The sequence below is a fragment of the Centropristis striata genome, chromosome 14, assembly GCF_030273125.1.
Source record: "Centropristis striata isolate RG_2023a ecotype Rhode Island chromosome 14, C.striata_1.0, whole genome shotgun sequence".
NCBI classification, from domain to species: Eukaryota; Metazoa; Chordata; class Actinopteri; order Perciformes; family Serranidae; genus Centropristis; species Centropristis striata.
The window spans coordinates 31,225,193-31,248,388 of NC_081530.1; the positions used below are offsets into that span (position 1 = coordinate 31,225,193).

The following is a 23,196-nucleotide window of genomic DNA, read 5'->3' on the forward strand; positions in this document are numbered from 1 at the left end:
TTTTACTAAAAGGGACTGTATTCTGCAAAATCTGTGACTATTTTGTTCAGTCAAGCAAATTATAGATTGTCTCACCAGCTGCTTCTGATCTGTACAAAAGAACATGTGGGCGAAGGGTAAAGTCATGGGCTTGATTTTGTGAAGTTACATAAAGACAGAATGAAAACAAGCTGTTAAATAAGCTGTTAATTTGAAGTTTCTTTACGCTACATTCGTGAACAAAGCCAGAAGGTTCCTAAAGAAAAATAGGCTGGTTGCCACATGTGGACCTAGAAAATCATACCTGAGTGAATGAGTGTGTGAGTGAGGAAAAACTTAAACTATACTGTAATAAGTGTAAAATTTGCCTTTATATTTAAATGCATTTGTTTGCTGGATTGCCTTGTTTAAGCTTTTTACTGTAGGAGTTTTCTCATGTTCTTTCTCTGTGAACCGTGTGGCCTTTCTCACTAGTCTCTACCATAGGTTTAGATGAGGATTGTCTGTTTTTTAACTGCTTTTCATACCATTCCTTGTTTTATATTAGTGCTTACTTTTTTACGATTGTTATTTCAAGCAATGACATCTGTTGCCTTTCCCAAAAAGCGTGACTGAATAGTAGCTACCTTGATCAAGGAAACTTGCTGTCTTCCTCATAGCTTTGTCACATAGCGTGTAACTACCAACAGTATTTACCTTTCTAGCTAGCTATCTTTGGCTTTATTGTTAGTGACTGTGGCTATTACAGTATTTTCTTTCAGAGAGGATAATAATCTTTGATAGCTGTGTGTTTTATATTTCATAGTCGTCCCCGGATTTTGAAGTGTTTAAATCAGCAGCTCCCTCGGCATTTTGTGAAAACCAAAAAAAAAGCACTTGTTCTGCGTTTCAAGTGATGTGAGCCACAGTTTCTGAGTCAAATCATTGCAGCTCTGTGGTGATAACCGGTGTAACATTTGTTAACAAGCAGACTGTTGAGACTTTGTTCATTCAGTCATCGCTCTCCCAAAAAGTAGCACTTTTCTCACAAAATGAGAGTGGATTCTGCAAAAGGCCTTTTTTAACACAAAGAGGCTACTTCAGGATCAAAATGTGTTTGCTTGCAATAATCAGAAAAACTGCAAAATCTTTGAGGGACTGAGTTTGATGCGAGGTCACGCTAACAATACTATCATGCAAATAAATAATCAAGGAACTGTTTTAAAAACTGTGATGTCTGTGTTTTTATTATTGAAATGGCACCAGTCTGACCTATGAAACCCTGAGAGATAATGTTTTTCTTTTTAATTTGCATGTCAGACTTTGCATGGATTGCTTTCAATATGCACCATTAGCTTCCCTGTTAGAAAAGTGATGACAGAGCATTTCAGGTTTACAGGCCAAGAGTAGTTTTATAAAATTTGGTTATTTTCTATTTCAAGTTTAGGCCTTCTATCTGCTATGACCCACCTTTTTTTAACACCAGCATATAAAGCCCCTGGATTGTATCACCTTTTCTGTCTTGATAGCTAAATCACATTCATTCCAGACGTCTTCAAACTGTTTCCAGCTGGCATTTTGTTTGTCTTTTAGACCAAATCCATTGATAATGACAAATAATTGCAAGGTTATTTGTCAATAGGTTTCAAAGGGTTTCAATATGCATTTAAATACATGGTATCGTGCGATCTCTGTGTCATAATGATGCAAAAAACTGTGGTTAAAGGTTTCAGGTCCCAAACAAAAAGTCTGCATCATCATTATTTGAAGCAGCCTTAGTTTTATAGTGCAATGTTATGGTTCCTTCACACTGTTATTAAGTGCACCAGATTACCTCTGAGAAGCTTCATACATATAAAAACTTTTGTTACAGTTGCAGGAAACTTTTTTTCCTTCATTACATTAATCTTTTAGATCACCATAGATTACAGAAATATTTACAATCCATATATTACTCTTAAAACAAATAGTATTCCAACAGTACAGACAAGTATAAAACAAAAACAAATGTGCTTCATAAACAATGTGCAGTTTTCTAAAAAAAAGTGGCTTTTCATTAATTCTTAATTCTTGCAGAAAGTCCTTAGTAAAACAAAAGCAGCACCGGTGTAGTCCTGACTGATGCCACACTCAGCCAATCAGAGCATGGCATAGTTGTACGCTTCTCCATATCCCGCCTCCCTCAGGTACTTCTCGAAGTCTATTGGTTCAGGCACTATGAGAACTGTCCTCCCATTGGCTGATTTCTCTCCCGCCTGAAGCTTTCGAATGAGATCCGACATTGAGAGGCGCTGGTCGGGTCGCCACATGCAGCAGGACCTGATGATGGAGTACCTACAGAACAGGGTAATATACTGTCAGACCGAACCATAGACTGAACCCAGCGAAAACATGTTTACACATTTCTTGTCTAAAAACATAGCTGGCATTTTTTGACAACAATTTGCTGATTTATTGTCCTTAATAAGTGATTTGTGATGTCGGCCGTTGGAAGTGTTAATGGTTAAGCACAGACGGCTCTAGGCATAGGCAACATAGTCGGTCGCCTAGAGCGCCATCTGCTGGAGGGGCGCCACCAGTCACCCTCGAGCGAGAAAAAAACAAAAAAAAAAAAATTTCAATAATTTCCTCCTTTCATGTTCTGTCTTGAAAATAATAAATATTAACAAAATAAATTAACAGATAAACAATGACATTTTGTCACTTGTGGTGCTGAGTCACATGACACGTGGTCATTGCCTTGCCCCCCTTTAGACAGTCAGATCGCTGTCACAGGTCAGGTCACGTCAAGTGACAGACATATTATGTTTTGATAAATCTTAGTATCGAAAGAGAAGAAAAGAGGAGGGGGAGAAGAAGTCCCACTCTTTTTTTAAATGCCTTTTTGTGTAAGGACGTTTCATTTGTATTAGCTTGCTAGCTAGGTTGAAATAAAGCGACGCTAGCTTAACACAGTTAAGCACATTTTTCGCGTGGGTTTGCACTTTCATTGTCTCTCTTGTATCTAACTTTGTTAGCGGTCTCCAGCTGTGCTTCTTTGCAAATTGACTTGTAAGTTAATAATTATATAGACAGACAGTTGTATTATATAGCCTGGTTGGCACCATGGGGAAACAAAAACAGGAGTTCCACCCTCCGTGAAACAGCAGGCGGAGCTATCTCGCCTAGGGCACCAAATGGGCTAGAGCCGGCCCTGTGGTTAAGGGTAACTATACGGTTACTACTAGCTTAACGGTAGCCTTAATAAAACTTGATTTGACAAATGTGGGCTTTTTTAGTGTGTTTCCTGTCAAAATGTAATTTAATTTAACGTCGAAAAGATTATTGGTAATTTGCCATGGCTAAAGTAAAACAACACCAACGAAATAATGCTGTCATTCTAGTTAACGTTGGTTAACTGTTAACGTTAGCTAAGTTAACCAACGTTAGCGGTAAACAACTGTCAGCATAGCGGTAACCGCTAACGTTAGTTAACGCTTAATGCAACCTGATCTGACAAAAATGTGGCTTTTGAGTGTGTTTCAATAGAAAAGTAAGTTAAATTATACTTCAAGCGATTTATTTATAAATAACATTGGCTAAAGTAAAACATCAACAAAATAAAAGTATGCAGTCATTCTAACGTTAACTGTTTGCTAAGTTAACTTTAGGTCAACGTTACTAACTTAGCTGGTAGCGTTAAGTAACTAGCAGTAAGTAACTAACTGTATCGTCATCTTAATGTGAAGGGGAGACACTACAGGTGAACGGTAAAAAAAAGTCGTTAACGTTTATTGATAGCACCATGAAACTTCCCAACTTGTCTACTTAATGTTACATTAAGACAAGCATTTCTTTGAGTTTTCTGATGATTTATGTTTAAATCTGAAAATGAGATATATCTATTTCTGACTTTTGGCAAATTTACAGACGAAATGTACACAGTTTACATTTTAAAACCTAAAAGTGTTAGATGTTTTCTTTCCACTTGTCTACTAGAAGATATTTTATGTTACCAAATATCTCACAATTGACCAGTGCATGGAAAAAACAGTTTTTGCCTGTAGTGTCTGGCCTCAAGTTATATCCATGAATGGACAGCAGTTTTAAGGTAATGTGGGGAGGAGAAAAAGAAGATAATGCAAACATGTCAAAAGAAAAAAAAAATAGCAGTATTAAATTTGATGCCAGCTTTTGATACTTGACATTTTTACTTGTGATATAGCTTAGATTGGTATAGGTTCCCAAAACATTAAATGAATAAATTATTAAAATATATATTATCTAGGGTCAGGGAGAGATCTTTCTCTCATCTACACCACTTCAGACATTTAATGTTAATGAATTTGTCTTAAGTGTCAAACTTATTTTCAGATGTGATGCATTATTAATGTTAGGAAATTAAAAAGCAGCTCTTAAGAGAACTGTAAGGACTGGGGTGAAGTCATATCACCCCATGATTTGTGGCTGATAAGACTCTTACACCGTACTCTTGCTTCTTTTGTGTACATTATAATAAAACTGGTGTCTGCTGTTTGTCTTACAGTGAGTTGGAGCAGGTGGCCGGCTTTTTGAGATGCTTTCCTCTTTGTAGATACTGCAGAAGTTCAGTCGCCATGATCTGGGCAAACGGTGGGTCGCCTGTATACATGGAAGTTATATATATTAGTTTGAATTTTCATTTATTTGCTGTATAATTAAGTCATTTTTTCAAATTTCAAACATGTTTAAAAGTCCACCACAGTTTCTCTGAGTGTACAATTTATGATCTTTAAAAGGGAGTTCATGTTCATTCTTTGCTGGTTATTATAAATGCACCAAATTACAACATCATTATGCAGTCCAATTAAAAATCTTCTCTTGGAGGTATATCTAGAATTTCAAAACACCTACCCAATGTGACCATTTCATACAGCAGGATACCAAAAGACCATCTGGCAAAAACACATGGAGAGAAGGGCATTATGTCAAGTAAAGGGATAATATTTTGGTCTCACATTAAACCACAAACAGTGTTAAGGTGTAAAATCAAATAAGGTTGCATATTGTTTTATCTCCCATAAAGTGCCAATTTTTAGGGTAGAGACTCAGCAATCAACATTTAAATGTATTTTCAAGCACACAAATTGCACCAGAAATGTGAAGTGGCTGAATAAAACATCTTTGAGCCTTCATTACTGCACCTGGTTTGATTTTTGCAAAAGGTTTATTATGTGTATGTTTTTTTCCATTTTGATTATACTGAAAAATCTAGCTGATTTCTTTGTAGGAAGCAGACTATAAACTGTTGATGTGATAAAGTAGTATTGTACGTGGTAGTGAAATAGGCTACTCATTACAAACTCATCATAATAATAACATAATTTACGTAGCTTAGTTATTCAGCACTCTGAGATTAACTGAGATAATAGTCAAGCTGCAACATCATGCTCCCACCTTGATAACTGGCTGGGACATTTCAATGGCATGCTTTATATTCTGTCATCTTCACTGCATCATTTAATATTCCTACAGAGGGCTTGGACACTCACACGTCACTGCTCTTAGTGAGCACTCTTCTGCCGAGCACTTCAGGTGCCTGCCACTTCCTCATCTCCATGTCCTCTGCTTCCCCCGGTGAACTGGCCTGTGTTCTCCTGCGGTGGGCCGAGCCCAATCCCCACAGCTTCACTGTGAGATCCCCACCAACCAGAACGCTGCGAGCTGCCACGTTGCCATGGACGCAGCTCTGAGTGTGCAGGTACTCCTAGAAGATAAAGACAGGGTAATAAGAGGGATGCTGGAAATGAGCATGCTTGAGGACATGGCTGTGGGATAGTAGAAAAATCAACACTACAAGTATACTACAAAAATACAAAACACTCAAATCAACTAGACATACCTTTGACATTCATGATGGTTTATATTGCATTCATACTTTTTTTTTTTTTTTTACAGAATTTATGTTATTACATTTACATTTAGTCATTTAGCAGACGCTTTTATCCAAAGCGACTTAAAAAGGGGAACAATCAAGGTATAGTTCAATAAGAGCCATTAGTGCAGCAATAAGTGCTAGTGACAATTCTTTAAGGAGTAGAGTTGTCGTATGGTGCTAGGAGAGAAGATGCTCTCCGAAGAGCTGGGTCTTCAGGAGTTTTTTTTTTTTAATTATTAAAGTATTTTGTTTAACCTGACATCAGAACAATATTATCTTAACCCGCAAAAAATGTAAGCTTCAGACTGTTTTTTTTGCTTGATGATTAAGGCATCAGGTGAAAACTTAAGATACTTTTATTTACTACCTAATCATAAGAAATTAGCATAGACAAAAACATGCATGACCTCTCTCTGAAAGGATTCCCACAAATACAGTATTTTGGTCCATGGAGCAATGACACAGACAGACAGACAGACAGACAGACAGACAGACAGACAGACAGACAGACAGCAGTTTAACCAACCAGAGCAGAGGCCACTTGTTCAGCCATGATGAAGATCCTCTTCTCTGTCATCTCACATGGAGACTCTAAACCTGAGTTATCCTTCAGTGAGAGAGGGGGAGGAAGAAGGAAAGAGAAAACATATAAATGTTATTGTTAGTCCCACTCAAAATACTACTATTGAACCATAAGAAGACTACCAGACATGTCTTATGTAATGGGATCTTCCTCTCTTTCTGTCTGTGTTGATAATCAGCGACTGCAGTGGACCATAACTACAGTATGTCAGGCTTGTATACCCATGTCTAGGAAATAGGTGAACATACTGTAGGTCACTATCAAGTAGCTATGAATTAGGTGTCTCTCCCTTTCAGTGGTAGTCCGATTTATTGCCTAATACTGCCCCACAAAGGCAAAGGGCAGTAACTACTTTAACTACATGACATTAGTCTTAACGGTCATGGTCAGAGTTTACACTGGAACAATATTATATTTCTCACATAGAAGGTATAATTAAATTGCTTTAGGGCTACAATTTTAGACACCTCTTTTTGTTTTCTTGCTCATTTAGATATTTGAAACACTCAACACCAGTTTGCAGCTTGAAATAAACTGAAGCGAAGTTGCAGATGGCATCAAAGAGTTTTAAATATTGCCTTCTGAAATGACCACATACCCTAATGCAACACATAATGCAAACCACTGTACACACCAAGGTTATAATAGTTTTGGATTTTTCATTAGTTTTAGTTTTAATTTCGTTATTTTTTGAAAATGCTTAGTTTTAGTTTAGTTTTTATTAGTTTTAGTGTTAGTTTTAGTTTTTTTGTAATGGGTATGTGCCTTAATTTCCTTTGGTTTATCCATCTCAGCCCCAGTAAGGTTATTAACTCTTACAGTTCTGGGTGTTTTGTATTTTGGTTGGAGTGTAGACATCCCAGTCTCAGTAAACATATTTACCATGTGTTCCTGCATGTTGAAATCGAAACACTGAATTATGTATGAAAAAAGTTGACAAAGACGAAAACTAAGGACATTTTCACTATAATTTTAGTTAGTTTTAGTTAGTTTTGTAACCACACAATACAGTTTCAGTTAGTTATCGTTTTTGAAAAAACTCTTGTTTTTATTTTCATTTCAGTTCATGAAAATGTTTTTTCAATTTTAGTTTTCGTTATTTTGTTAGTTTTCGTTAACTATAATAACCTTGGTACACACCAGACTTTAAATAATATGTTTTTTTTGGTAACTAATATATTGCTGTACCTGTCGACATCTCCACAGGTATGCCAGCAGGTCTCTGTGTTGCAGCTCCTCCACGACCATCATTAGAGGCGACTGCACTGACACCACCCCCAACAGCTCAGGTAGGAAGGGGTGCGGCCCCAGGCCCGACACGAAGGAAGCGAAACCCAAAAATTGCTGCTTATCACCGCTGTTTGCTGTGCCTGAGGAAGATGTTAGATAAGACAGACTATAAACCAACATTAATAACAACCAACCAACCAACATTTCACTATCTGAACTTATATTTACACTGTATTTATAGAATTACACTACATGCTTATTCTTGCATTATATGTTGTTTGCACCTTATGTTTATTCTTTGTTTTGCACAGTAGTGTTCCTCTATGAACCGCACTGTATATGGATAAATGACAAAAAGCCCTAAATGGTCTAGGGCCAAAATATATTACCGATCTGCTGATACGTTATGAGCCGTCCAGAGCCCTTAGGTGGTCTGGGACAGGTCTACTTACAGTCCCCAGAGTTATATATATATTAGGACTAAACAAGGAGAAGCAGCGTTTAGTTTTTATGCACCAAATCTCTGGAACAAACTCCCAGAGAACTTGAGGTCTGCTGCAACTCTCAGCTCTTTTAAATCAAGTCTGAAGACTTTTCTGTTTCCATTTTAACCTGTAATTTTTATTCATTCGCTTTTAAATGTTTTATTCATTCACTTTTTTTTATATTCGCTTTTAAATGTCTTCTAATGTGTTATATGTATTTTAATCTTGCCCCTGTAAGGCACTTTGAATGGCCCTGTGTCCGAATTGTGCTATATAAATAAACTTGCCTTGCCTTGCCTTGAAAATACATGTAAACAAAGGCATTGTGATAGAAGGTGGGGATGCTAAAGGTGTGCTTATTAACAGTTGAACATTTTAGTAGTTTCATGTTGTTCAGAAGCAGTTGTCTACAGGAACACTGCTCCCCATTTACACTGTTACTGCATAGTATGTTTAGTTTAGTTTTACATTGATTTAACTACACTTTTTTGTTTGACAAGTCACAAAAACAGGCCTCGCCATTAATCATTGTAGTTTTTTTTAACATGGAGAGTCACTTTGTCTGATGTCCTTGAGACTATGGAAGATCTCATATGAAGCAAAACCAAGCAATGTCAAAACTAGTTTCTGTACACCAGTAAACAGACATTTCTCCTAACTGCTGCAAAGAGAACAAAACATTTATCTGAACCTCATCATTGTACAGCTTTGTACAGGTCATTATACCTTTGAGTACCCTGAGGACCACGTCCCTGTTGTCCATGCGGGCCCTGTAGAGGCTGCATGTGTCATTAGGCTTGATGGAGAAGGTGAGTGGCAGGGCAGTGACTTGGCTGAAGGCACCATGATGCCTCTCTGTGGAGATCTGTGGTACTGCAGCCAGAGTCGGCCTCACATTCTGCTGCACTTGTTGAACTGACATTGGCAGCTCTTCATGTTCTAGTGGGTTTATCCCCGGGGGTGCTATTGAGAGAGAGAGACACAGAGCAGAATATTAAAGTTCTTTGATGAAATGATCAGCAATGAAAAGATGGACTCAGAGACTTCTGATGCATGCTTGCTCACCATCAATGCCCTGTAGGTGATGTCTGTGGCTGTGCCTCTGAGTGGGCCTCTGTGTGTGTCTATGTGATGAGCTGTGGTAGCGCTGAGGGGCTGTGGTCCGTGTCCGTTTCCGTTGAGGACAGTAGCGTAGTATAAACAGGCCCACTAAGGTGATGAGGGTTCCAAAGAGGAGCAGCGTGGGGACGATGATCACCGCCTGCATATGCTCCTTCACAACTAAGAGAGAAAGAGACGGTTATGTGTTAAAAATCTGTTATGTGCCAGCAGACAGGCAGTGGTGGAATGTAACTAAGTACATTTACTCAAGTACTGTACTTAAGTAAAATTTTGAGGTACTTGTACTTTACTTGAGTATTTCCATTTTATGTAAATGTATACTTCTACTTCACTACATTTAGAGGCAAGTGTTGTACTTTTTACTCCACTACATATAGCCAGCAGCTTTAGTTACTTTTCAGATCGAGATTTAACATGAAAAACATGATAGGTTTAAAGTTTAAAGTGACATTAGACCTCATAAAAGCATATTAAATAGTTAAAATGAGCCCTACCTTGAGAAAATAAAATGCTGCTTATATAAATGCATCAATAATAATCATCAAATCATATATTGAGAAGATATTTAACAATCTGAGTGGGGTCATTCTGCATAACGAGTACTTATACTTTTGATACTTTAAGTACATTTTGATGCTGATACTTTTGTACTTTTACTAAAGTAAGTTTTGAATGCAGGACTTTTACTTGTAGTGGAGTAATTTCACAGTGTGGTATTAGTACTTTTACCTAAGTAAGGAATCTGAATACTTCTTCCACCACTGCAGACAGGTTTGTCTGATTTAAAAAAAGATGGCCTCATAGCACAAAGTCACAACTACCAGTTTGTTTTATTTAAGTAAGGACGCTACTTAGATGCTCCTCCAGTCCTGAAAACTCTTGTGAATTGCTTGCATACATTTGCATCTCAGATGAATGTTTGAAATACATATTTTTCGAAATAAAAAACAAGTTTGTACAGGTTCAGTTTTAGTGTTCTGCTTCGTATACTATGACAGGATAAATATGTTGCCTGTTAAAAAGGTTGCACCTCTCAAGTGTTGACAGGATGTTCTACCGTGACATTACATCATCCTCTATTTACACCAGTGTTGATCTGTTGATATATAGCCAGATGATACTGCAATTTACTTTCCAGTCTGCTCTGACCTTGTCCCTCAAAGAATTGAAATCCAGAATCATTAAAAACTGGAATTGTTTAGTAGAACCGGAACCAGCAATTACCTCTTTCTCACTAACTCTGCCTTACTTTGCTCATAGCAAAACAAGATTATCCTTCTGCATTCCTTTTGCATTGCCAACATAACACAATTAGGCAGTAAGACAGGCCCAGGCGCTCTTGAATGAGTCATCCATTGACATTCATGTAGTGCTGATTGATTGATTACATGTATGTTACCCATTAGAGACACTTTTTGGATAGCTGTGCCTAGCAGCAAATGGATAAAGGCTTTACTAGTTAAACAAGCTTTTACTTATTATATGTTTTATGTCAATATCACATTTGTGTCCATATTGACCCTTTTAGTTGCATTCTCTGGTTTTAGACCCTTATATGACATTGCTAAAATGCATGTTAGCTGTATTAGTAACCATCAAATCCATCATCTTAAACACCTGAAATCCTGATGTGAAACCAATGTTGTTAGAGAGAAAAAACTGGAATGGAAACTACTGGTCCGTGTAAACATCGTGTGCTGGTTGTGGCACATTCTGAGGTGTGGCGGGGGATTTGTAGAATGGCATAAATCATTTCTTGTCATTCTCATGAAAGAGTCGGTTTGAGTTTGAACTTTAAACACCTTTCCTCCACAAAGACTCAATACAAGTCAAACATGTCAAGTCCATGTTTGTCAACCTAAGATACAAACCAAAGACCAGAAATAATCCATATAAAATCTGCAAAAATAAACCAAAATCACCCGGACTCCGGATCGTTGGATATCATCAGTAACTATTCTTTTCTTTCAAAGTGTTGTAACTCAACACATGACTTGCAGTTTTTGAGATCTTAGTATCATAATGATGTTGAAAGTACAGATTGCTTTCAAATTTCAGAAGTTGATTGAAACAATTTACGGATATTGCTGTTGAAAGTCTTATCTAGGTAACATAAATATTAACTGTGTGATTGCAAAGACTTCCCATCAGTATATGTGAGTCAGCAGTTATTTCTCCATCTGATTGTGTAATCACACATCATTTGGAGCAACAGTACGTGAAGCAGCTCAGGAATTGTTTGCCGTGACATTATCTGGAGGCTTAATGTTGCAAGTTGTAGACGTAACAGACGGTTTCATAGTTAAATAAATACAGAAATAATGATGAACTTTATGGTTGTTAAATACCAATAAATTGTCAGATTTGAAGAGTTCATTTCTTTGGGTTCACCTTAATGCCCCTTTATGCAGGTAATAAGCAAGACTGAGTTAAAAGGTAAAGAAAAAATAAGTAATCAGTAATAGTAAAGGAATAAAGGGTGAAAAAGATAAAGCAGGAGAAAAAGGATAGAGACAGCAGAGGAAGCAACAGAAAAGAGAGACGTGGCAATATATAGTGTAGATCAGAGATCTCAAACTCAAATTACCTGGGGGCCGCAGGAGGCAGTATCAAAATGACCAAAAAAAGACACAAAATGACTGAAAAAACACTAAGTTACTTTAAAAAGACACAAAATTACAAAAAATACACAGAATTACAAAAAAATAACACAAAATTACTAAACTAAATTACTTTTAAAAGAAACAAAATGACCAAAAAAAGACACATAATTGCCAAAAAAGACACACAAATATTAAAAAAGACACACAATTATTTAAAAAAGGCACAAAATTGCCCAAAAAAGACACAAAATTACCAAAAAAAAATAATTAAAGGGACCTTCCACACACAACACGGTAAAGTGCCATTCACATAAAACTCATATAAACTTTCATATCAAGGTGGGGGCCACAAAATATTGTCACGAGGGCCTCAATTGGCCCGCAGGCCGCGAGTTTGAGACCCATGGTGTAGATGTAAAGTATTGATTGAGCCTGTATTTTCCTCAAAGTGCTGTTAGATCTTACATGAGCTGCTAAATTCTAGATTACAGGCATGTTTAAGGTTAGGGGTGTTACAATATGAAGATGGTTAAGACTCTATATACTATATATTGTAATTGTGAATTATTTTGGCTATGATCACCATGCAGTGCAAATCTGATTGTGACAGTGCTATTTCAAATTTGTAGAGAAAGCACAGGAAATTTGCAGAAAAAGAAGGAAGTTTAGAAAGATGGGAGGATAAGTAAAGGAAAAGGGAGATAAGGAAGGAGGAAGGAAGGAATAATAAGAAGGGAGAAACTAAGTGGTGGTGATGAAAAGAGAGATTAGGAGTGTCAGCTGTGTCCTTACGACAGAGGTGGTCATCGCTTGCACACAGATTATCGGCCGTGGAGTTGGATGTCATGCTGGAGAGAAAGAGAGGAAGACAGATAGATCAACATTACTATCAGTTGGAGGAAGAGATCAACATTACCTCTGCTCAGCAGCTACTCTCAATCCTCTAAGCTTAGACAGAGTCACATGGCATCTGCCTCTAATACCTCTATATACAGTAGTGGCTGCTTTAGATTGAAACTGTGTCTTTAAGAGCTATCAGTGGAGTTCAGTAAACAGCACAGCACACGCCCAGAAGGATGTCGACCAGTAGCGATCAACTTTTAGAACATTTTAGTGAGTGTAAATATTTACTGTGGCCTTTTTTTTAATCTACACTTACACAGTCAATATTAACTGTGACCTTTTAATCTGGACACGTACAGCTAACAGGAAAAGGAGTGTTTGATGACTAGTTTTCTATGTGTATAGTTAACCAGCTATCAGTTACATAGATAATAGAAGAGCAGAGATCAGCATTACCATCGCTCAGCGGTGACCCAAAATCCATAAAAGCCTTGAAAGGATAACCTGGCATTCAGCAGCCCATTAAACTTCTCAAATCACACACACGATATGCCAGATATACTTTCTCTAAACATTTACCTAGAACTGTTAAGGGCTCATACCAAGCATCTTATTTTTACCATACAGTCAGTATATTGTTTTTGTTAAATGAGCTCCTCCTCTCTCCTGTTGTCAGTAAAATGTTGTACAACTCACAAAAAAATTGAGATTCTCTGTGCAACATACACTACTGGTCAAAAGTTTTAGAACACAGCAACTTTTCCGGAATTTAATTGAAAATTATGCAGTTTAATGTCTCAGTGTACTCTGAAATTAATGCACATTTGCAACATTTAAAATTCTTTATTGAGTATGATAGTGTTTTGAAAGTAAAAAAAAGATTCAAAATTACATTTTATGTTCGACTAAAGGACTAAAAAAAGACACAAAATGACCAAAAAAAGACACCAAAAGACACAAAATGACTAAAAAAAGACACAAAATGACAAAAAAAGACACAAAATGACTTACAAAGACATGAAAAGAATTAAAAAATGGACAAAATAGCCCAAGACTCCATAGAGTTAAGTTGTTAACCCATTTCTTGTTCCCTGAAAAAGGCCTACTTGTATAATTCTGAAATGTACATTATTTTTCAGTTTTGGTTAAGCTTACCTTTTTTTATTTACCTCTGGCAGTTCACCACTTACCTTCGTACCCTTTCAAGCTGTTCATTTGACTTGAACTGCTTGAATTTCAATAAAAAACTGGAAAAATTGGGGTGTTTTAAAATTTTGACCGGTAGTGTAAATAAAACCACTCCTTAAAATTCAGGGTCTACATTTACAAAAACAAAAGTGTATTAGTTTGAATGTGTTTGAAGTTGAGCGACTACTTTTTCAAAGGTGGCTGCGCAGTTGACAGTGTAATACGTTGTGTGAATAATGTATAATGTTAAATATTCTTTCAGAAAGTGATTTGTTTGAGAAAGCAGCCTTCTTAGGATCTTTGCATAGCCAAATTAGTTGCAATAAACACAAAAAGGGCACACAACTCTCTGTGTTGCTGCTGTAGCTGACTAGGAACCTGCAGGCGGATCACCTGTACTCTTTTATTTGTGCCCACCATAGTGGCTGCTTCTTGTGCTAAACTAAACTAAATGTGCTGCTAATGGATCTCACATGTGTGAACTAGGGGTGTGCCATATCGTATCGTTCACGATAATATCGGTATATTTTTATTTATGGTTAAAAAAAATGCATATCATGATATTGGCAACATTCCTACTTCTTGATGTAGTGGTTAAAGTTGTTTTAATCACAAAAAGCTACTTACTCCCTGTTGCTAAACACATGCAACTTTCAAAATAAGAGCACAGTGTGTTGACAGAATCCACCACAGAACTTACAAGAAGACTGTCAAAATAAGACGCCTTAAATAAAACATACAAGAACCTTTATTCTCCTTTACAAAATGTCATTAAAATATGCCCCCGAAACCCCTAAATGGTTATTTTTATTATTTTCTCATACTCTAGAGTCAAGAGTACATTTTTTTTATTTGGCAACTGTTGAGATTTGCACTTCACACTACATTTCAGATTTTTAATTATTTATACAGACTAAAAAAATTATATTTTCTATATCTTTTTAAGTATTTGGTAATATCGTCAAGAATATCGTTATCGCAAAAATAGCCTGAAATATCGTGATATTCTTTTAGGGCCATATCGCCCAGCCCTAGTGTGAACTTTGGTTTCACATAATTCATGTCAGTCTACAAACTGTGTATTCTGCATGCAGCTGTGTGACTCCCTGCTGTGACAATAAGCCATGAATCTAAAACAAACAAACCCCAGCCCTATAAACTTGACTATGAAAGACAAAATCAAACTCAGTGGCAGAACACAATAACACAAAGGGAAGTCAAATACATTAAAGTTTAACTGATGGATGACATGAAGTGACAGGTGAATGAAGTGAGTGAGTTTGTAATGAATGGGAGGGTGTGCCTGTATACAAAGCTCATCCTGTGTGTTTGAACTTGTGCTCCTGGTCTTTTCAAACAACCAAATTGTACATTAAAATCAGGAGGTTAAAAGGGAGAACACCCATTTAGGACTCAGGGACACACACCTCCCTTGAGACCACTATGTGCAAGAAGAGGCACGTATTCTGTTGTTCTCCTGCCCAGCTAATTTGTTTAACAAATGTAGCCAAGAGTAGGCCTAGTTAAATTAAAAAACTGCTTCACAGAGATTCACAACAGTATCAGGCCAACAGTAATGCTACAGCTAGCCTCTTCTCTAACAGCTAATCTACAACAAGTGTTTCATCTATAAATGTTTTCAATCTCAAAGTGCTCTTTAACATTGAGTATGAAATTAAACCTTGATTAATACATATTTAGATGATTCCGTAAACACTCTAAGATTAAAATAATAAATACACAGCTATGTTAAATATTGAATTTTGCCTGTTGCGTCAGAATAAATTATGATTTTTAATGTTTACTAGGCAGTGACTTCTTAAAATGTTGCTACTTGTTCACTGCAGATTAGGTTAATTAGGTTAATTAGCTTCTGTTGAAATCACTTTAAACAAGTTTTATGTGTCAATGAATTACAACAAATCATTTAGTGTTTAGTCCCTTACTTGACATTTTTTTTATGTTTGTAATTTGTCTTTGTCAATGAGCAGCTTCAATGTTGTTTGTCAAATAATACTTAAGGAGTTGTTCTCGTGCCTACCTTGTCCTCTTCTGTCATCTGAAGAACTGCTTCACCAAACACAGGTTAACTCGCGTAATGTCAACTATACTCCGTTGTGGTGATGTAGAGGTGTTAGTATCAGAGTGAAGACACTTGTTCTGTACAAATGTAGGTGACAACAGTGTGTCTGTAACTTGTTTCATGTAGTAACAATGCAGCGTCATCCTCCCCTCACCTCTCAGAGCACGGAAAAATATCTTAATATAGAGTCAACACATCATATGGTGTGACACATACACACTCCCTGATAAATCAAACCGGTATGTAGTAAGCATTTTTTAAGACAATGCGCATGCACACACACACACACACACACACACACACACACACACACACACACACACCGTCCTTCACTCTTGAGCAAGGATGGATGTCACTGAACCCGTTTGTCTGCATTGTTCTCCCACATTTACACGAGCCCGTAACACTCCTGCATCAACACACACCTGCACGCACAACAGAAGGCTGAGCCATCTCACAACACACACAGACACACAACAACAAGAAGGGACAGTAAAAATATGCTGTTAAAGACACACAGACGTGTGAATATGCATAAACAAAACGATGTGTCAAAACATCAAAAACATTAGTTCTGCAGTGAATCATCTACTCACACATACAGTATTGTATGCAGAAAGAATAAATACTGGAGTGCAACCTGTCATCCTTGTGGGATGTCTTTATCTTGCTAGTTAACGTTAAGGTGATGATTAAAAAAATTATATATTGTGCAGTCCTACCAAATGATGCTCACACAGCGCTTACATGTAAACATGGACATATTCAGAATAATATGCAGGTCATAAACATAGACGCATATTTTGATATAAACCTTTATATTTTGTCCTTGGTTATAATTCAGCAGGATCGTGTTTAAAAAGGTAGAAATTACATCACAATGATTGATTTGGCCACTCTTATACTCCTTCTTTTTTTCTTTAGACACTTTATTTTTTATTGTATTTTTATATTTTATTGCTTGAAGTATGCCTAGGTTGTTCTTTTTATTTAATTGTGTTGTCATTGTCTCTGTGTGTAATGCTGCTGCTACGCTGTACTTTCCCAGCTTGGGATGAATAAAGTATATCTATCTATCTATCTATCTATCTATCTATCTATCTATCTATCTATAAGTAGCAGTTACACGTCGTCCACAATATTCAGTTTGCTTCAACAATTGTGTTTTTATCTTACCTGGCCGACGTCCTCTGACTGTTTGTGTCAAACTCTTTGTGCTCCTTTTATCCAAAACATGTAGTTTGTTGTCCCAGCAAGCCATATAAGTGTAGAGTTGTAAGATAAATTCAAGTCCACCCACTCAGTTTGCATGTTTTCATTGTCTGTCTGCAGAATGTCGTCATAGTCACAGGAAGACACATTCCCACAGAAGATACTGGTTAGAATCCAGTTTCTATTTTTCTGTCACAAGCACCGTGACTTTTCACTTGTGTCTCTCCTCCCTCTCTCTCTCTCTCTCTCTCTCTCTCTCTCTCTCTCTCTCTCTCTGTCTCTCTCTCTCTCTCGGTCACACCCACCCTCCAACACTTTTTTCCTTGCCATCCTTATCACCTGCACACACCTAGCACTCAGCATTGTATTTGCTATGTGCATGTATGTGTGTGTTACTGTTCATGTGTTTTTGTGTGCTTGTCAAGTTTAAAGACAGCTGGCTGTATTTGTCAACGTGACACTGACTCAGCGGACGGTAACATGACGTATTTTTCTGTTCTTTCATCTTGGAATGTTTGAGCAGAAATATTAAAATCCCCAAAACTTAAATCCAAACTCTTAAATGAACTGTAATGTGTAAAATAGCTCAGACTGCTCAGGAAAAATCCCTTAAGTGAGACATTTTCACAGTCTTCAAAATATGAAGCTTAGCGTTTACTTTATATTAAAAATGTATATTAAGAATGGCCTGTGTGATCACACACTTAGCCTCATTTGTGTCCCTCAGTTGTTTAACAATGATTATGTCCTTGACTCAAAGAGAGATTTTTGAAAGGTTATTGTCTAGATCCTCCAGATAAGAGCTACAAAGAAGATAAACGATTATTGATGCAGCTATTGTATTAAAACAGACAGTTTTTATTTACCGTGCTCATGCTGGCAAGATATTAAAGAAACCGACTCCAATTCACTTATCACTTTTATTTGAGCTGAAAGGTGTGACACTGGCTCTTGTGTGTGTGTGTGTGATCGGTACTGGTGTTGAATAATCATGACTTTTCACCTGCTGCCTTGGCTCCACCCTCCTCCCTTTCAAAAAGTCAAGCAGGTGTGTTGACACACCCAGACACTGACAGCACTTTGGTCAGGTTTCACCATAACCACCACATTGGTCTCTATTCATCAAGCACTAGATGTTTTACTTGTATAATCCATCCTATAAAGGCCACAGATTCATGCTAGTCAGTGGTTCTCTGTCAGCCATCTGTCCTGTGAAATATTCCTTTAGGGACACATTGAAACTACAGTGGTTGCTGTGGTCTGAAACAAGCTCAATCAGAGAGATCCTCTTACCGTATTGTTATGTAAACTCTGTCTGTTCCTGGTATCGTCCTCCGTACCATTGTTAGGGCAAAACAGACAAATCTCATGAGCTTCATTAAAAAAAACAGATTTGTTTTCTTTGGTTGGATGACTGTGTTTCTTCCTCTTTTTTGAGGAAATACAAGGTGAGAAAATGAGAGCAGAGGATGTTAATGATCCTGTGAAATTTGAGCAGCAACATTTAATTGAATATAGAGAAAACACTGTGAGCACAAAATCACCAGTGTTGTGGCTTTGCTATTCCTCAAATCAAATCAAAGTGGTGCTCTGAGCTGGTTGGACTTGCTGGTGCATCTACAAAGGAAGTAAACTTCCCTGGCTTCACACATGCAAACAGTGTAGTTGTGTGTGATGGAGTTCCTGGCATAGCCAGAAGTCATGCTGCCATGGATTGACCCAGGTAGTACTTTAAATCACTTTGACATATAGTCTTTCTTGTCCACTGCTGACTTAACTTCACAAGGGTGGGGAGCTAGCTTGGGGCACGGAGGGTAACCCCGACTGGAGCTAGTTTACACCATGTCAGAATATGTGTGTGTGTTTGTGTGGGGCGCGTGCATGTATATGTCTATCCCTGTGTGTGTATGTGTGTCGGTGTGTGTGTGTGTGTCCTGGCTGGGTGTCCAGCACGGCCGTGGTAACGCTGAGACAGACGGTGAGCGGGTTGGTTTATTTTTGGGTCAGTGACAGTGTGTCAATGGCCGCAGATGCGTCGGAAAGGAAGGCTCTGAGATACAAGCAAACCCTGGTCAGTGTCCCTCTCTCTTCTTATTCTTTCTCTCTATGTTGCTCTTTCTGACTCTTCTCTGCTGTGTCCACCTGTTTATCTCTTCACCAGCCTCAGTCTCTGTCATGCGTATTCGTCTGTTGTTGTCCACGGTGTTTCTTTCCCTGGATCACTTATGTCCGTCTTGCATGACGCACCTGTATTGGCAAAGCGATCTGAGCAGTGCATGGATGGAGCCTGTCTGATTTATTGTGTGTGAGCCTGTGGATGAAGCACATTCTGCTGTGTGAATGTGTGTGAGTTCTGGACATGGTGAAGACCAATTAGCCCATGTATAACAACAGGGTCACGCACATGGTCACGCAACAGGTGCTAAGACACCATGCACCTCCTTCACCCCTGAACTTGGCATGCACATACACACGCGCACACACATACACACACACGTACACTCACACTCATACACAGTTTGTTGCTGTCTTGCCGTTTCCTTCTTTCTCAGCCGGCCACCTGTTTGCTACCCTTTCTGCGCCTCATTTCTTAAGCCCCGATTGGTCTTAACACATCTAGGAATTACTTTTCTGATATGTGTAACACAGTATGTTTGAAAGTGTATGCACAGTATATTTGTCCTTTTATGCTGCTGTGTGTTGATCTACAGAATGAGTGCGGTAATAATTTTTGCATGTGTTTTTGTCTTATTGCTGCGATGTGTGTTATTGTTTATTAATGTATGTATGTTGGATTCGTGTCCATGTGTGTTCTGAAGAAAGGAAACCCGATGCCACATTTGCAGGGGTGCTAATCTTCCCCATTCATGTAGTTACATGTATGTTTTCAAGACAAGGCGGTGTGAAGGGTGTCTCAGAACAGCTAGAGGATTATCATCAAGGCTTAAGGATGTTCTGTTATAGAACCCTGAATGTTCTCAGAGATGTTTAGGGATGTAAATTGTGAAACCAGAAAAATAGAAACACTTGTATGTTGTTATGCAGTTAGATACAATGACCCTCAAATAATACCTTGTAGTGAGTACACAGTTTACATTAAAGCACAGGATATTCCTCCACTAATAGAAATTGAGGAGTAGAAGAATATAAAACAGCAGCATGCTGCAGATCAGCCAGAACAAATGGTAATAAAACAGTGTTCTAATCACGGTCTGACATTTTTAATATTACATTTTCTATTTTTTAACATCAAATTATGTGTTCTTTCATTTCTTCCAAGATAAATACTAATCGTTCCCTTTGTTTCGTATTTTTCCATATTCCAAATTTTTACTTAAGTCTTTACTTTTATTAACACAATAGAAATGGTAAATGACATAAAGCTGTAATTATAACGATCAGAATTACAGATTACTTTGCACACCCTGAAACACAGAATCTGTTTGATGCATTATTCTCAAATAGAGGTGTATTCCACTCTAATCCATACAGCTGCAGAGCCTCTGCGGTGTTGATTGGCTGGTATGTGAGGACTGGTGATCATGGTGACCTATAGAATTTAATGGTTGAAACCCAACGCCTGTGGGTAGTCCAGGAAGTGCAATGTCATTTAACCTGTGTGTGTGAGTGTGTGAGTGAAGGCCATGCAGGCTGGGGTAACCCTATGTTTACGCTGTCACCCAAGGAAGCAGAGCTATAAACACTGTGGTGTAACTTATATGTTATATTTTAAATATGTTTTGTTATTTTGAGTATAATGTTTGTGTGCGTGTGTGTGTGTGTGTGTGTGTGTGTGTGTGTGTGTGTATATGTCTTTTAATCATTTCACAGTTATTGGTTCCTCGGAGAGAGCTTAATTTAAACACTAAGAAATCACAATAAATAAGTAAAAACAACCATTTAAATTTTAATTATTCATAATAATAACAATATCTCGTCCTTCTGCAATCTACTACAAAGACAGGGCACCTGACCCTGGAGTTGACAGTCACGTAGAGAATGTATAGACTTAAATCCTTCTCTATTTTAGAAGACCTTCATATGCATTAGGCTTGACTTCAAATGACAGCTTATAATGGCATGTGCTCACATTCAGCTGTACACATGTACGGAGGTATGTGGACGTCAGAGGGCCCCACAAATAATGTACAGTGGACTTCATTGTCACATGTGATGATAGGCCTGTAATAATAACACATTTTCTCTGACAATATTTTTTCCCAGAAACTATCATGATGAACGATAGTATCGTTGTATCGATGTCGTTTTAGTTTTATAACAATATTAGAGCATAATTAGTAAATCCTTTTCCACAGCAATGAACTTTTAAATCTCAAGAATATTAAACAATTGTATTGAAATGTGGGAAAGAAATATTCAAATATCCTAGATAAATAAAACGTATATAAATAAACTACAACCAAAACAAATGAAGACTTTCAGGCTCTGTTAACAAAACATTGTAATGAGATAATCATTATTTTATTATTAAAATAACATATAAACAGCTGGAATGGCTGCTTGGGAAATATAGGTTTTTTTGGAAGTTCGTGCTGCCTTACAGCATTACTTTAAACACAAAAAAGCACGAAAAGTCACGCAGATAAACAACAATATATTGAGTCCAGAAAAAAAACTATCGTGTCCATTTTTATATATCAAGCGATAAGTCGATATAGTAATTATGGTGACAGGCCTATGTGATGATCCAGTTTGGAAACGCATCATCATCTTATCAACATCAATACATCCTCATTAAAAATATGTAAAATATCTACCAAAGCAGAATAAATCTGTCTGGTACAAGACCGTTGAGCAATTTTTTTTTGGTGGTAAAAAACTGGTGCTAATTGGCCTGGGTAAACCATTTCAGAAGAATTGAGTGATGTCAGTCAGACCACAAATGGTGAAACCCATAAAGAAAACATTGGTCTCCTCCTCCGTCTACTCCTTCTAGTTCACTTTGTTGTTTGTTCCTAATGAGCAGCAGGAGCAGCCACAGCTGTTAGCTGACAGGCTGCCTCTCCAACTTTTCACCAAGGTATCCAACTACTTTCACTTTTGCTGTCTGCAGACTCATGACATGTGCAGCATAAATTAGCAAGATCACACAGAATGATGGAAAGATGCCAATCATTGCCTGACTTCTTTATTAAAATACCAATAGTTTGTTTGCAGCAATCTAACAGTACCAAATAGAGAGACTGTTCATATTTTAAGAGCAAACTTAAGACATATCTTTTTAATTTGGCTTTTACCTGAACCATTTTTAGAGATTTTTCTGCTCATGCATCTTAGTGTTATAACATCTTCTCTTTTATTTATTTATTTATTTGCTACTATTTATTAGTCTATTTCTATATTTCATCATGCTCTATTTCTTAATTATTTATTTATCTTTTTTATCTAGCTTTTTTATTTTATTTTTTTATTTTAATTTTAACTTTAAATTTTTAACTTCCCATTGTTATTATTACTTTTACTTTTTTAATTTATGTTTATTATATATATATATATATATATATATATATATTTTTTTTTTGTGTTGAATCTCTCGTATGAAAAGTGCTATGCAAATAAAGTCTGATTGATTGATTGATTGATTGATTGATTGATTGATTGAAATACATTTGGTACATTCATTTGATTTTATAGAAAAACATGTTCATATTGTATTTAAATGATATAGTATTGAAAAGCACTTCCATGCTTAAACTATTGTGACTGCAGAGGTGTCTATGAGCAAGGCATTGATTCCTTCCATGAGGCTCAGAGCTGACCCTCTAGTATATCAAACGGAAATAACTGTAAATTGGCAGAATATTAGGAAACTCAGCTGTTTGAAGTAAGTTTATCAGTTTATACTTCCTCTCTAAGTCCTTGAGGGGATTAAAAGGCAGCTGGAAGGACAGAGTGAGCCAGAGACATGGGAGAAACTGAGGAATATGATGAGGCATTGAAAAGTACCCTGATGGTGAGAGAGAGGGAGAGAG

At 37.2% G+C, this 23,196-nt stretch overlaps 1 protein-coding gene across 1 annotated transcript in view; it reads left to right on the plus strand.

The window, feature by feature from the left end:
- The first annotated feature begins 2,226 nt into the window (after positions 1–2,226).
- LOC131984347 (chloride channel protein 1-like) overlaps positions 2,227–23,196 on the plus strand; it is a 70,113-nt gene continuing 49,143 nt past the window's right edge. Inside the window, exons 1-4 of the mRNA XM_059349214.1 lie at positions 2,227–2,304; positions 4,532–4,569; positions 7,644–7,818; positions 12,538–12,540. Coding sequence (XP_059205197.1) covers positions 2,227–2,304; positions 4,532–4,569; positions 7,644–7,818; positions 12,538–12,540 — 294 coding nt within the window. The remainder of the gene's footprint in view (positions 2,305–4,531; positions 4,570–7,643; positions 7,819–12,537; positions 12,541–23,196) is intronic.